The sequence below is a fragment of the Aulostomus chinensis genome, chromosome 19, assembly GCF_037954235.1.
Source record: "Aulostomus chinensis isolate RoL2024-O1b breed Wild chromosome 19, RoL_Achi_v1.0, whole genome shotgun sequence".
In the NCBI taxonomy this organism is placed as follows: domain Eukaryota; kingdom Metazoa; phylum Chordata; class Actinopteri; order Syngnathiformes; family Aulostomidae; genus Aulostomus; species Aulostomus chinensis.
The window spans coordinates 23,367,277-23,382,953 of NC_141338.1; the positions used below are offsets into that span (position 1 = coordinate 23,367,277).

Here is a 15,677-nt window from a genome sequence, read left to right on the forward strand (position 1 = left end):
ATAAAATCTACTTGACATTTGACAATACTCAATGACCAGCAGGTACAGATATTTATTACACACACACACACACACACACACACACACACACAATTATGAGATGTCACAGTCACTGACTGATAGGTAAGGTAACCAACCATATCCCTTGCTCCCATCGTTTGGCCCCTAATTATTATAATAGATCAATTACTGTACTGAATAATGAACATAATAGACGTGTACATTTTCAATGGGATCATTTCAGTTTAATTAAACAGCTCTCAATGGCTAAACTTCCAAGTTCACTGTTTAGTGTTCTTCATGCCAAGATCTTCAAGTGTTTCTAGATGAGAGTGAGCTTCACCACGAGTCATAAAGATAACTTTAAAAGTCAAGTCATATCAATAATACCCCTTTCACACTGAAATACGCGGGTCAAAGCGGGTTTTTGTGCCCGCATTCACTCGACATTAGGGCACATTCAAGCTTCCAGCAGACACGGGTCTGAGCTCCTGCTGTGAGGGCTGCGTGCCTGTGTTGTTCTCTGTCGTACATCATCGCACTGGCATCATCATTACACATAAGTGTGCCTTAACACTGAGGTAAACAGATGACAGCATGGATGTTGTCAAGATGAACGCTCCCTCCAAATGCCGATGATGTTCCCATAAATCACCATGTCCCCTACGGTTCCAGAAATCTGCCGCTGGATCTCCTCTTCACCACAGATGATGAGCAGCTCGCGAACTTCCCGATCTTGCCAGTGCGCTGCCATGATCGATTAAAAAAAAAAAAGGTGCAAGATTGCCACACAAGTTGTTCATGGACATGGTCATTCTTGCGCAGTTCATGTTAGGGTTCCCCGATTGATGGGAGTTCCCTAGCATATATGAATTCACGTAAGATTGTACACATGTAAACTGTTTGGAAAAAAAAGGAGAGAAATTGAGTCTCGGGGACATCAATAGGAAGATTGATCTTATGGCAGAGGTCAAAACTTTGAGAGATGAGTGAGCAGCTGTCACAATGCAGCTAAATTTTTTAAATTTCTTTTTCTTTTTCCGGAGCTTCCACAATGACAGCCAGACAGGCGACACAGTGACAAAATTAGAATGCGACAGGAAGGTCACAGGAAACCTGAGACAACTCGGGTTGCCTTTTTCACACTGCAGGAGAGCCAAGCAGAGCCGAGGCGAGCCGGTAAACAGCCAAGTCGCTTGGAAGGGTGGTGGACCTGGGTCGAAATGCCGAGTCGACCCTTTCAGAGTGCCCAAACACCTGTGTTCGCCCGCGTTTTTGGTGCAGTGTGAAAGGGGCTTAAGTGATCCATCGGGAGACTGATCTTTGTGATGGGCCTGTCTACACACTTTGTCTTTATTTTCCCTTATCACAAAAATCCAAGAGCCACAGTTGAAGACTGAAGACAAAATTCTGGGACATAAATTTTAGAAAAACATGTATACTCATTTTGTATGATATATTTGTGAAATCTCAATCAAAATAGATCAGTCTTGATGCTGTGTTCTAGTTTTTATTATTGGTCTGCTACTAAGTAGTTTCAACTTAACTGAGGAGCGTGTAGAGACCTTCCTCATGGAGTTTGTACTTTTGAAGAAGACGTGATGAGCTGATTCTCATCCCAGCCGCTCCACATTCGGCTGCAAACTGTCATCCGCAAACAGCAGAGACAACACCCTCTCGCCCCAAACTCTGTCTCCTCCATGGAGTACGTGTTGGTGGGATTGAGGAGTTCCTCAAAGTATTCCTTCCACCGCCCAATTATCTCCCCAGTTGATGTCAGCAGCCTCCCGCCCCCACTGTAAACAGTTGGGTTAAGTTGCTGCCTTCCCCCCCTGAGGTGACGGACGGTTTGCCAGAAACTTTTCGGAGCCGACCGATAGTCGTTCTCTATGGCCTCACTGAACTCCTCCCACGCCCGAGTTTTTGCCTTGGCGACTGTCACAGCTGCACACCGTTTGGCCTGCCAGTACCGGTCGGCTGCCTCTGGAGACCCACAGGCCAGCCATGCCCTGTAAGCCTCCTTCTTCAGCCTGACAGATTACCGCCACGACTGGCCCCAGCAGCCTTGCGGCCACAGCTCACAGCAGCCACCTCCACAATGGCAGAGCGGAACATGGCCTATTTGGACTCAATGTCCCCCACCACCCCCGGGATGTGGTCAAAGCTCTGCCGGAGGTGGGAGTTAAAGATTGTTCAGACTGGTTCTTCCGCCAGGCATTCCCAATAAATCCTCACTACTTGTTTGGGCCTTCTGGGTCTGCACGGCGTCTTCCTATGCCATCTGATCTGACTCACCATCAGATGGTGATCAGCTGACAGCTTAGCTCCTCTCTTCACCCAAGTGTCCAGAACATGCAGTCGCAGGTCAAATGATATGACTGTAAAAGCGATCATAGACCTGCGACCTAGGATATCCTGGTGCCATGTGCACCGGTGGGCATCCTTATGTTCGAACATGGTGTTCGTTATGGACAAACTGCAACTTGCACAGAAGTCCAATAACTGAACACCACTCGAGTTCAAGTCGGGCCTGCTGTTCCTCCCAATCACGCCCTTCCAGGTCACGCTGTCATTGCCCACGTGAGCGTTGAAGTCTCCCAGTAGGACAATGGAGTCCCCAGCCGGAGCACCATCCAGTACCCTTCCCAAGGATGCCAAAAAGGGTGGGTACTCTGAACTGGTGTTCGGCGCATATGCAGCAACCAGGACCTGTTCCCCAACCCGAAGGCGCAGGGAAGCAACCCTTTCGTCCACCGGGGTAAACCCCAATGTACAGGCAGAGAGCCTAGGGGCAACCAAAAAGCCCACCCACGCCCTCACCTGGAACATCTCCAGTAAAAGAGAAAGTCCAAGCCCTCCCAAGGGCTCAGGTTCCGGACCCAGAGCTATGTGTCGAGGTGAGGCCGACTATATCTAGCCGGTAACGCTCAACCTCTTCCACCAGCTCCAGCTCCTTCCCCGCCAGAGAAGTAACGTTTCATGTCCCAAAAGCCAGCTTCCATTTCTGGGGTTCAGACAGTCGAGGCCCCCGCCTTGAACTGCCACCCAAACCACATTGCACCGGACCCCTCCGGTTCCTCCTATGGGCGGTGAGTCCAAGGGAGGATATTTTTGAAGAATCTAAAAATGTAAAACATGTTTTGGGTTATTTCACATTTTTTGTTGACTAAATAATGACATATGTCTTCATTCATAATTTTGAATCCTTCAGTGAGAATCTACAATGTAAATGGTTATGAAAAACCATTAGAAGAGAAGGTGTGTCCAAACTTTGACTGATAGTGTATATGCTTTTATTGGATGCCACATAATTCAACAACAGTAGTCTTTTCTTGAACAAGCATTTATTTTTTTAATCCCATTTCAGGTTGATGACAGAATGTATCAGTCTGCAACACAGATTAAAAAAATACCCAGGGGACTTTGTCAAGTTCCTTTTGGCAGAAGCAAGAATGTTTGAAAGGCTGATGCCAATTTCATTCACTTAGGTCATTAGCCCAAGTCATGTGTACATGTGCTTTTCTGTCTGTCATACAAACCATTTGCCTCAAGAAAGTATATGCTGTTTGTTTCATTTCACACAAATGTCTGATGGCATGGAAGTGATGACATTTTATATTAAAGATACAAGGTCAACTTCAATTTGTTAATCATTACATTCTGCAGAAACCCTCTTCTGTATTCAGTGCTGTCTCAGAGGCACCCTGAAAGAATACAGGATGTTTCACCTTGTCAAAAGAAACTGGAACCTTCTTCTGATTTCTCACTAGTTTTTACTTCTTACATTCATCATGAGTTTGGAAAAACATGGATTGATGCTCCTGAGTGGGCAGGTTAGCAGAAGCGTGTACAGTAACTTAAAAGTGGCAATTCTTGGCCATCATCATTTTTCTCCCTTATTGTCACTTCAGGTGAGTCCTGCCTCCAGTCACACTCTGTTTCGTATCAGCAACACTGTAAAGTGCCGAAGTGGAGAGAGACTCATCCTGTCCAAATATCTGGGGGATATCCATTCCTTTCACCACCTCATTACCACTCAGGTAAAATGTACTCCTAATCACAGTTTCCACATTTTATTTCAGTTCCCGATGTTTAGAAATAAAATGTCATTTTAAATTTAGTTAAGTTTTGTGTAAATTTAATTTCCAAAATGATGTGATGGTTATTTTAAAGATAGAAGAGTGCAACCATAAAAAAAAGTTTTTTAGTTACATTTCATCGACCCACCCAAAAGCAATTTTTTTGCAACTGATGTGGTGAATTTTTGTGTTGGACTGAAAATAGACTCTTGTTATGTTCCATGTGCACCAGAAGGTTAATTTCTTCAAAAAAATACCTATTTTAGGCGGCACGGTGGTGCTGTGGTTAGCACTCAAGTTTCGAGTCCCAGCTCAGGCACGGGATCTTTCTGTGTGGAGTTTGCATGTTCTCCCTGTGCTTGTGTGGGTTCTCTTTGGGTACTCCGGCTTCCTCCCACCATCCAAAGACATGCAATTTGGGACTAGGCTAATTGGATACTTTAAATAGACCATAGGTATTAATGAAAGTGTGAATGGTTGTTGGCCCTGTGATGGACTGGCGACCTCTCCAGGCTGTACCCCGCCTCTTGCCCGTAGCCGCTGGGATAGGCTCCAGCCCCCCCATGACCAACATCAACAAGAATAAGCGGAACATAATGGATGGATGGATGATATTTTTATTATTTTATTAAAGAATATTTTATATTATTATACATGACCATTTAAATACGTGCCAATATAAAATAGTAAAATACAAAAGTCGGAGGCATTGGAGTGCTCTCTTCAGGGCAAACTAAATCACACCATATTTTAATAACCGTAAGTATTGTTTTCTGCCTTTTATGTTTTGTTTAAAAAAAGAGTTTTGTTTTTTTTTTAATTCGTGCGTTTTGGAAAATATATATGTCAATATGATATATCTGTGATAGGCAATAACCACTGATATATTGGTCAGGTCCTACCTGTGACCCTGATTACATAGATTTTAAGGCAGCAAGTAATTAACTGATGAACATTCCCGCATAAAGAACAGGGACAAACTGACTTAATGAAGGAATTTGTAAAGACTTGATAGTTTGACATAAGGGATGTATGTGGGGCCTCACCCTGTATTTCCAATGGCTTTTCCTTCACTTTCCTTCACGTTACTTTGAGCAGTGCCATGGCAGCTTGAGCTTTGGTTTCTACCACAAGCACCATGCAGTGTTTCAGGCATGTTCCTTAGGCCTCTTAGTGCATCGCTTCACAAGGTATACACAGCAAGTCCATTTTTGGCAAAAGGTGCTCCAAGCATTACAAAGCAGATGGAGCCAGAAAATCCCCACTGATTCTCAAACTGTGGTGAGCTCTATCAAGTAGTACGCAGAGGAATCCCAAATATTTTTGTATTTATTTATTTAATTGTTTTAAAAAAATGAAACAGGTAAAAATAATGTAAAATCAAAGAATACCATCAAATAAGAAAATGTGATGACATTGTAATATTAACTGTATTTAGCCTAAAAATGTTCATATAAATGTATGTGTGTATATTTGTTTTCACTGGTTGTATGTGACCCTGAGTGAGAGGGAGAGCTACCCATCATTGTGATAGTTTTGTGGCAGATCGGCCAGTTTGTCTTGCACCTTTGCATAGTGTGGCTGACCATCCATCCATTGTCTTCCGCTTATTCCTACATTAAGGATAGCGGGGGGGCTGGAGCCTATCCCAGCGTCAACGGCGAGAGGCAGGGTACACCCCGGACAGGTTGCCAGTCCTTGCAGGGCCAACATAGAGAGACAAACAACCATTCACACTCACATTCATACCTATGGTCAATATAGAGTATCCAATTAGCCTAGTCTCCAATTGCATGTCTTAAGATGGTGGGAAGAAGCCGGAGTACCCGGAGAGAACCCACGCAGGCACGGGGAGAACATGCAAACTCGACACAGAAAGATCCCGTGCCCGAGCCAGGACTCGAACCCGGAACCTTCTTGCTGTGAGGCGACAGTGCTAACCACTGCACCACCGTGCAGCCCGTGGCTGACAATGGTAATTGGTAAATGGCGCCTATTGGCCAACATGAGACTTAATTTGGGTAAATGATTAATTTGATGTTACATGTGGGTCAGTACACCCAATCACTTAAAATGATAAGCTTCACTATCAATACATCACCAGTACCACTACTTGGTAAAATGTCTGAAAGAACATATAGCAGCAGAGTGCAAAAATCAACAGCAGAGTAAAGAGCAGCATGAACAATCGATCGATGTAAGATGGTGGCGCACACAGTCGCAGCGGCTCAGTGCTCGTTCATTTGGTGTATGGCATGGTTCTCGGGTGGCATGTTGCTTTGTATCCTGAGTTATTCTTGTCAGACAAATAACATCTATGGCCAGCACGATCTCCTCAAACTTGGGAGTTTGCCACCAGCAGTGGACTGTTACAGCCGAGTTCATCTGCCTAAATAAAATACCGGAGGACATTGCACGGTGCCTGGGCTCCCCATGGATTACTATCCCCACTGGGTGGAGACTGAGGCGGCGTAGGGAGAGGATGCAAAAGCTGGGCTGCAGGGCCGGTGCACTGATGAGGCTACAGAGGCAGCCATTATAACCTCCGCTTCCCAGCCTGTTGCTCACAAACGCCAGATTCCTCGTTAACAAGATGGATGAGTTGAGGTTACTGATTGCGGCGAACAACACCATGAAGAACAGCTGCATTCTCTTGATCACGGAAACCTGGCTTCACCCATGGTTACTTGACACCGCCATTGAGCTAAGTGGCTACACCGCACAGCGACACAACAGGACGGAGAACTCCGGTAAGAGCAGAGGAGGGGGGCTGTGTGTGTATGTGAATAACAGCGAGTGCACTAACACAGTGACTGTAGATAGCCACTGCTCCTCGAACCTGGAGTTTGTGACGTTAAATGCCAGCCACACTACCTTCCTTGAGAGTTCACTGTTGTCATGGTAACGGCTGTTTACATACCGCCTGACGCAGATGCTAAAGCAGCTAACAGCAAACTGCACAGCAGCATTAGCAATAAACACAGCAGATATTCTGGGTAACATTAAGCTGGGTTACAGGGCTAAACAGTCACCCCACCTGGCCCAGTCTGACCACATGTCCCTGCTATTGATTCCTGCATTTGCCCCCCTCCAGAAAACTGCTCCCACAACCATAAAAACTTGACAGACTTGGCCTGACGGAGCCTCTCAGCAGGTTCAGGACTGCTTCAACAAAACCAACTGGGATCTTTTTTCACATCAAGACATTGAAGTGTTCACTGACAGTGTACTGTGTTACATCAAACACTGCACAGACACTTTGGCTGTGGACAAACAGTTCCGTGTCCACCCAAACAGGAAGCCCTGGATTACGGGTGAGGTCCGACGACTGTTAAAAGAGAGGAACTCCACATTCAAGTCTGGGAACCAGGCCCTGTACTGCGTGTTGCAGGCCAACCTCAGGAGAGGCATCTGGGAGGCCAAGACAGCATACAGGAAGAGGATTGAGTAACATCTGGAGAGTCAACAATAGCAGGCAGATGTGACATGGAGTTAAACAATTTATACACTACAGGGCCAACTTGGGAGTTGCTGAGGGTGATGCCTCGCTTGCAGAGGAGCTCAACATTTTCTTTGCCCGCTTCAAGGTGGAACCACCTGAGGTGACCACACCACAACCCACGGTCCATGGCAGCTTCTCCCTCACAGGGCATGAGGTGAGACTGCTGCACTTTCCCACCTGTAGCAGCAGGAAGCCATGCGCGCATGCTCTTTGTTGACTATAGCTCTGTCTTTTACACCATCCTCCCCCTCAAACTGCTGGTCCTGGGCATTCCACACCCCATCTGCATGTGGATTAACAGCTTCCTGACTAGTGTTGTCATGATACTGGATTTCACACTTCAGTACGATATTTTGAAAAATATTGATTTTGGATTCAATTTTCAATACTAAGCAACCACTCAGAATATAGTGCAAAAATGTTTTTTATTTAAAGAAAAGTAAAGAACTTTATTCTTGAGGTAGAGAACTTTTAAAAGTTATTCTTTACACATTAACAGTATGCAAATAAGTTTTAATATATGTAACCTACCATCAATTAGCTTTAGCTACTGGTCACTAACAAGACAACACGCCAAAGTAAACACGGATAGATGTGATAACTCTTGGCAACACATACTTCAAGATCTACTGTTGCCAACCTCTATACCTCTAAATCTATACAGTGTCTGTCTTGGAGGTGCTTTGCTATATTTGTCGTGTTCCCTCCTTTTGTCAGCACAGTTCTGTTGCATCTCTTGTATATGGGCTTGCTGCTGTCCTTTGGCTTTCCTTGTTCAGCCGACTCAAGGGGCTGCTGCACAAAGGCTCACTCCCCAGGGCAGCGCTCTGTCTGTTTGTGTGTGTGTGTTGGTGGTGGCAGCGCATGTGTAAACCAAGGAGGTAGGTAGAGTATCGATACTATTGAAAAGTCATTTAGTACCGTTTTTACTTTTCAAAATCGATATTTAATCAATAAATCAATATTTTTGACAACACTATTTCTGACTGGTCGCTCACAGAGGGTGAGAGTGGGCCATCATACATCTACAGCCATCAGCATCAACACCAGCTCAGCTGTGCTGAGTCCCCTGCTCTACACCCTCTATACACACAAGTGTACCCCTATTCACCACAGCAACATCAACGGTGCTGTGCTTGCAGTCGACACCACGGTAGTGGGGCTTATTTCCGATGATTCAGCCTACAGAGAAGAGGTGGAACATCTAGCAGTGCAGTTAGAAAAACCTGCTCCTCAACACGTCCAAGGCTAAAGAACGAGTGGTTGACAACAGGAGAAAGAAAACTGACATTCCTCCACTCATCATCAACGGGGACAGAGTGGAGCGGGTGTCACACTTCCGTTTCCTGGGGGTCCACATTGAGGAGGGGCTAACCTGGACTGTGAACAGCAAAGAGGTGTTAAAAAAGGAGCAGCAAAGACTTCACTTCCGGAGGGTACCCAGGAAGAATAACACCGGACAGAAACTGCTTGTGTCCTTTCACAGGTGCTGCATTGAATCAGTACTGACATACTGCTTGTGTGTGTGTGGTTCACCAGCTGCATAGCAGCCCAGAGAACTGCGCTCCAGAGGGTGATTGACACAGCCCGGAAAATCCTGGCTGCCCCCTCTCCTCACTGGACGAACTGCACAGTGCTCACTGTTTTAATAGAGCTCAGAAAATTGTCAAGGACACTTTTCACCCGGGCCACTCCATGTTTGAACTGCTGCCATCAGGCAGATGGTACAGGACAATCAAAACAAGAACAAACAGATTAAAAAACAGTTTTTATCCAACAGCAATAACCACCCTCAATGCCGCAAAAAACAATCATTAACAGCACTTTACACAATCACGGGATCATGCAATAGCAGAATGAATGACTTTTGTATTTTTGTTTTATATTTATTACCGCAGGGTTGCGTTGCTCTTGTTTTACTGTTGTGCTTGTGTTTTATGTTGTAGTTTTAATGTTGCACCAACTGTATGGCACTTTCTAATTTCATTGTGCATTTTGCGTGTCACAATGACAATAAATTCTATCTATCTATTTGAAGGCTTTATTAGGCCTCTCAACTTATCTCAGAAGAGTCAGAAGGAATATTGGGGTCCAATACTTTAACCACTCTACACACCACCTGTAAGCACCATAAGCAGCTGCCTCACCTTTTGTAGTGGACATTACAAAGGGATTTACAACCTACTGCAGCATGGTTCCTGTATATAGCGATGAAATTGAGGAAGACTAACTGGATTGAAATGGGAAGCATGTCAAATCAAAGAAGCTGATTTGGTCTGCATCAGCGAGACAGGATAAACACTCTTGGTATTTCTCTAAAAATGTATTTTTAAAGCAAACTGGCAAACGGAGAAACTATTTAGGAGAGGCAGTGCATGTGTGGAAAGCGATGAATCACAGACTTAAGTGTCTTAAGCCCCTTTCACACTGCTCCAAAAACGCAGGTCAATGCAGGTTTTTGAGCACTCTGAAAGGATTGACTCGGTATTTCGACCCGCGTCGACCGACTCACCAAGCAACCTGGGTGTTTAGCAGCTCGGCTCACCTGCAGTGTGAAAAAGGCAACCTGTGTTGTCTCAGGTTTCATGCGACCTTCCTGTTGCATTCTGATTTTGTCACTGTGCCGCCTGTCAGGCTGTCATTTTGGGAAAAAAAATAACAAAGAAATATAAAAAATTGCACTGTTCTGCTGGAGCTCAATAAAGTTTTGGCCTCTCTAGGCCGTAAGCACTCAGCACTGGCAAACCCGCTGAGCGTCTTCAGCTCACTGGCTGCGCCAGTGTTGCCATTAACGTCGTCCACTCTGTTGCCAAGCATCGCAGACAATGCAGAACACGAGCCAGAGAGGGAGGACCAGCCGGAGCGCACCTGCCGTTTGTTTACCTCTCAGTGTTCTGGTGCACGTTTATGTGTAATGATTACATTGTCAGCGCGATGATGTACGAGAGAGTAAAACATAGGCACACAGCCTTCACAGTGGGAGTTCAGACTTGGGTTGTCTGGAAGCTTGAATGTGCCCTAATGCTGAGCAAACGCGGGTCCAAAAACCCGTGTTGACACGTTTTTTCAGTGTGAAAAGTATATTACCAGGGTCCTCAATTAGCAGACCGCAGTCCGTACACCTCTTTGCGGACCCAGGGCAAATATCAGTTTTAAAAAGAAAAAAAAACTTTTTTTAGCATATATTATTTGTATTAATCGCCGATCTATCGCTATGTGCTACTATTCTATCGCTAAATTCTGTTTCATTTTTAGTCAAATATCTCCCATGTTCCCACTTCTGTTGTATTCAATCACTGCATTCACTCTGCGTGCTGTGTGTGTTTGCGTGAGAAAGTGTGGGCTTCGGGAGACAGTGCTGATTGGCTGAGAGAGCGTGCATGCTGCTAGCTAGACTGGACGGAACGCAGCAGTGTGAAACACCAGTCGTGTTCACATTCTCACAATGTTTGGCTCAACTTACTGCTGTGAGTCTGCCTTCTCCACAATGAACATTGTGAAGAACAAGTACCGCAGTAGACTTACCAATGAACACTTGCATCAGTGTCTCCGCATGGCCATCACACCATTTGTGCTAAAGTTCAAAGCCATGGCTTCAAACCCCAAATGCCATTTCTCTCATTGAGCAGTGTTTTACAGTGAAAGTTACTGTCAATAATTATTATGTTTGCACCTTAATGACAGAGCTTGTCATTTATGTTCTGTACATGTGAACATGTACTGTACTACTTGCACCTGTTTTCTTTTTTGTCCAGCAGTGTTTTACAGTTACAAAATGTACTGTCAATAGTTATTGTTTGCACCTTAATGACAGATCTTGTTAATTATTTAGTGTACATGTGTAAACATTGTACTTGCACGTTTTTTTTTGTACTTTTATTTTAAGTCAAGACAATGTTTTGTTAATTTATTTTTATTTAATCAGAATGTGCATTGTATTTTTGTTTGGACAAAAGAAAACGACCTTTACCACCTTTGACCTGCCTTGTACTTGACCGACATTAATAAATGGACCGATGCTTGTATGAAAAAAACAATTGTGGACCTTCAGGATTTGTATTTGAGGACCCCTGGTGTATTAGAATGTCTAGAATGGCTTCAGTTTGTTTTGGCATAGAATTTATAGGTTTCTGGAGCTCAGCTTTCAAAAGGTACTCATAAAATTATTCCTTTCTGTGTCTTTGTCAGTACTCGGCTTATATCATGGATGAGCGATTTCCCTGCATGCCCATGCTCAAATGGGATCACATGATGCAGTCCCCACCCATGTTTTGTCATGTCCCCCCTGGCCCTGCCTCCTCTGGGCAGTCAGGGGGCGTGGCTAAACCCATAAAGGTCCTGCTGGGCTCTCAGGGCCATCAGGAAATTACACTGTTGCAGTACTCAGGTCAGTCAGGAGGGGAATGACATATGGATGTGGTTTGTTTTATTTTGATTGAGGTTCAAAATTTATTTTTTTACGAGGTAAATGTAAATGTCTCAATGTGTTCATTTGTATGAAAGTATTTATTATCAGGATCAATGATCCATATGAAACTCCCACTCAGTGTGTGTCTGTTTTTAGGAGGTAGGGTAGAGACCTGTTCCAGTCATGGTCCTCCTCAGGCTCTGCTCAGACCCAGAGATAGTCTGAAATTCCTTCCTGTCCAGCTTCCTCATCGCCTGGACACTGCAACCAACAGGCTATCCTCACCTGCCTCAGGTATAGATGGGCAAAAGAGTGTGTGCATGCGTGTAACTCAGGATAAGTGTATAATGTCGCTGCATGTGAGATTATCAATTGCCAGATTTTTTTTGATGTGATTTGATTTTATTCAAACTAAATGAAGCAAATGAAAAGTGGACACCTTGTGTCAAACTATCATAAATGTAAAGTTGGAATGAGTTTCTGACTTGAGCAGTAGTTATGGTTGGATGTGGATTGAGCAATTACACAGCATTTTTTTGTGTTTGCAGTACTATAGAATTCAGTGAGACAAGTTTGTAATTATTCAAAATCAAAAATTCTTTTAAATCGATAGCTTTTATTTTTAGCAGCTTTTATTTTGTTTTTATTGAGAAAGTATTTCAGTCTGGCACCTAAAAACAATCCATAAGTATATGACCTGACAGATGTGGCTTTATGTTGTCAGGTCTGACATGTATCCAGAACACTGCAGGAAGAACAGGCAGCGATGACTGTATGTGCATTCTACAGCTGACAGAGGCAGGAGATATTTTCTACCAGATCCTCAAGCATGAGCAGCAGGACATTTCTCAACCTCCAGCAGCAGAGGATGAACCCCTGCTTCAAAACACAGAAATAACTCTGCCACAATCAACACTTAAAAAAGCCACAAAATCTGGGAGAAAAACAGCAAAACCTCACCAAGTGACACAACCTGTTCCTCAGCTTGTCCCTGTGTTATCCAGCAGTGAAAGTGTGATCGGTTCAGCTCAGCATGCAGCTGTGCAAAGATTTGTTGCTGAAACCCCAAAGAAGAGCCAACAAGACATGTACTCTGATGAATCCTCTGAAAATTCAGGGTCAGGAAGGAAACAATGCAACTTAAAGCAGTTGTGCCTGAAGTTTACCATCAACAGTGATCCAGAGCTGAATGTGGGAAGTGGAGTGGATTCAGGTGTAAAGGACATAAAGATAGGTAACAATAATGGTGTTGATCTTGAGAACCTTGGCCCAGTTAATGAAACAGTCAGTAGCTTGAATTGCATTGTTCCACCTGGTCAGCAGACTCCAATAAAGCTCACTAAAGATGCTGTTGTTAGATGGAAAGTCTGGCTCCAGAAAGTGACCCACAGGAGACCCAAAACAATGCCACACCCTCACTGCCTGGAGACTTTCAAAATCACAACTAGCGGGCTCCTCAATGTCTTGAATGACAAAGCAAGACATAATTCTGAAGAGGATCATTTGCAGAGTCTGAAGCAGGAACTGAGAGCATGCATGTCTAGCCACTTGTTTCTGGTAAGCAGTGCCATCTCCCCTAGATCATCAGATATTGTACCATTGCCAAACTTGGTGGACACAGGGGTGTGGTCAGACCAGCTCAGTCAGCGCCTGACCCTCTCATGGCAGGGGGGAGAGTCATGGCGGGCATGGTGGGATGATCAGCTGGGGTTGAACAGGGAAGAGAAGGTAAAAGCTCTGAGGAGGAGGAGAAGGAGGGAGAAGGAGGCAAAGAGAGCCACTGGTCAGTCCCTGGAGCTCTGCAGAAGCTTCACTTCATCTGTCAGCTACCAGTCAGCTCTGGATTGTGGGAGCTGGTCTTCTGTGACGAGTCAGGGTGCGTGGTCAGACACAGAATGGCTGGGGTTGCCCCAGCTTGGGAGTCCGGGAGAGTGTTGGACATCAAGTGACACGATACCCTCCACCATGCAAAGTCAAACTGCCCCTCCAAAGACAACTGTTACTCATCAACATGTTGAAGATAATCAAAATGAGCAGCTGACACCCAGCAGCTCCCATGACCGCTCCCTGACACTGAAGACCCTGAACTCTTCAGCCAGTCAGAGGAGGGGCACATGTCCTGCAGATGACTATCCAAGGTCTCACTTTACACCGCAGGTAAGAGATTAATGAAATATATGTGTGAGTATATATATACACACACACACACACACACATATATATATACGTTTGTGTATATTTACGTTTGTATATGTGTTCTACGTATGTACATGCGTACACATGTTTATATACATACCTATATACACGTGTATTGGTATATATGTATGTATATATACATGTGTATATAGGTATGTATATAAGTATGTATGTGAGTATATATGTATATTTATGTATGTATTTGTGTATATATGTGTGTTTATGTATACATACATGTTTATATATACTGTATAAACATACGCAAACACATTTATATACATATAAACAGACACGTATATAAGTGTATGTACATATATACACACAGAAACAAATACATATATATACACACATTGTACATATATGTGTACAGTATATGTATGTCTGTGTGCATATATTTATATATATATATATATATATATATATATATATATATATATATGTATAATATGCGCTTCAGGGCTGTAGCACTTATCTCGCGATACAATACGATACACGATGATTGGTTCACGATACGGTATATATCATGATATTCATCTCGGGAAACAATTTGATGCACTTAAATAATTTTCTGAAAGATGTTAAAGGAACAAAGGGATTTTATTGTTGTTACTATTAAATTAGTTTCATTTTTTAAACTGAGTGCAAATTGTAGCTTACAAACTTTTGAAAAGTAAGGGATCAAGATTGAGAGTTAAAGTGCAGCCAGTGGCCTTCTTTGGCAACTTTTTTAGCTTGATACTGAACATATAAGGTAGCTAGTCAGTCTAACCAGGTTCACTAAAAATAAACATTGGCAGCCAACAATTCAATTAGCAGGTGACAATAGCATAGCAGGGCTCTATAGCGTTCACCATGCGCCTAAAGCCGGTGTTTTCCACCACTGTATAAGGCAAATAAAGTAGGCATGGACTCCCGGATTTTCTGCGACGTCAGTGAAAAAGATGGGAACTTGTGGCAACAACCGCTGTCACTGTCCAGCGTGGTTGGTTTCAGGTCGCGCCGCAGCTTCATGGGCTCGGTCTCAGTTAGCATTACCTTCTCTGGGTGGTGACGTTTTAGGTGGGCTCACAGGTTGGTGATATTTCCAGAGTACTTAACATTTGTGTGACACAGCTTGCAAACAGCCATATTTTTGTCTAAATCGTCACTTTCCTTTTTGTTTTTGAACCCAAAATGCTCCCACACGTCTGCTTTTAAGCATTCAGCCACTGGATTTATACTCGCCACCATTCTCCTGAATCTCTCAGCTCTAACCAGATGAGAAAGGTGTCGGTTTCTGGGTAACTAGAAATACTCTACAGCGACACTAGCGGCTGGCAGACCTACCGTAAATTCCGGGCGATAGAGCGCACCGTTATATAAGCCGCAGATGCTTATTTTAGGGAAAAAATCAACTTTGTACACGTATAAGCCGCACCGGTAAATAAGCCACGGTGCACGGCGGAAACACCTCAGCCGCCCGTTCTCGCGTGTTGACCCAGTCTTCCAGAGC

General features: G+C 44.0%; 1 protein-coding gene across 1 annotated transcript in view; it reads left to right on the top strand.

Moving 5' to 3' along the window:
• The window catches only part of taf1c (TATA-box binding protein associated factor, RNA polymerase I subunit C), a 39,324-nt gene that overhangs the window by 12,707 nt on the left and 10,940 nt on the right, over positions 1-15,677 (top strand). Inside the window, exons 11-14 of the mRNA XM_086188265.1 lie at positions 3,912-4,040; positions 11,770-11,968; positions 12,146-12,283; positions 12,714-14,146. Of these exons, the coding sequence (XP_086044391.1) occupies positions 3,912-4,040; positions 11,770-11,968; positions 12,146-12,283; positions 12,714-14,146 (1,899 nt within the window). The remainder of the gene's footprint in view (positions 1-3,911; positions 4,041-11,769; positions 11,969-12,145; positions 12,284-12,713; positions 14,147-15,677) is intronic.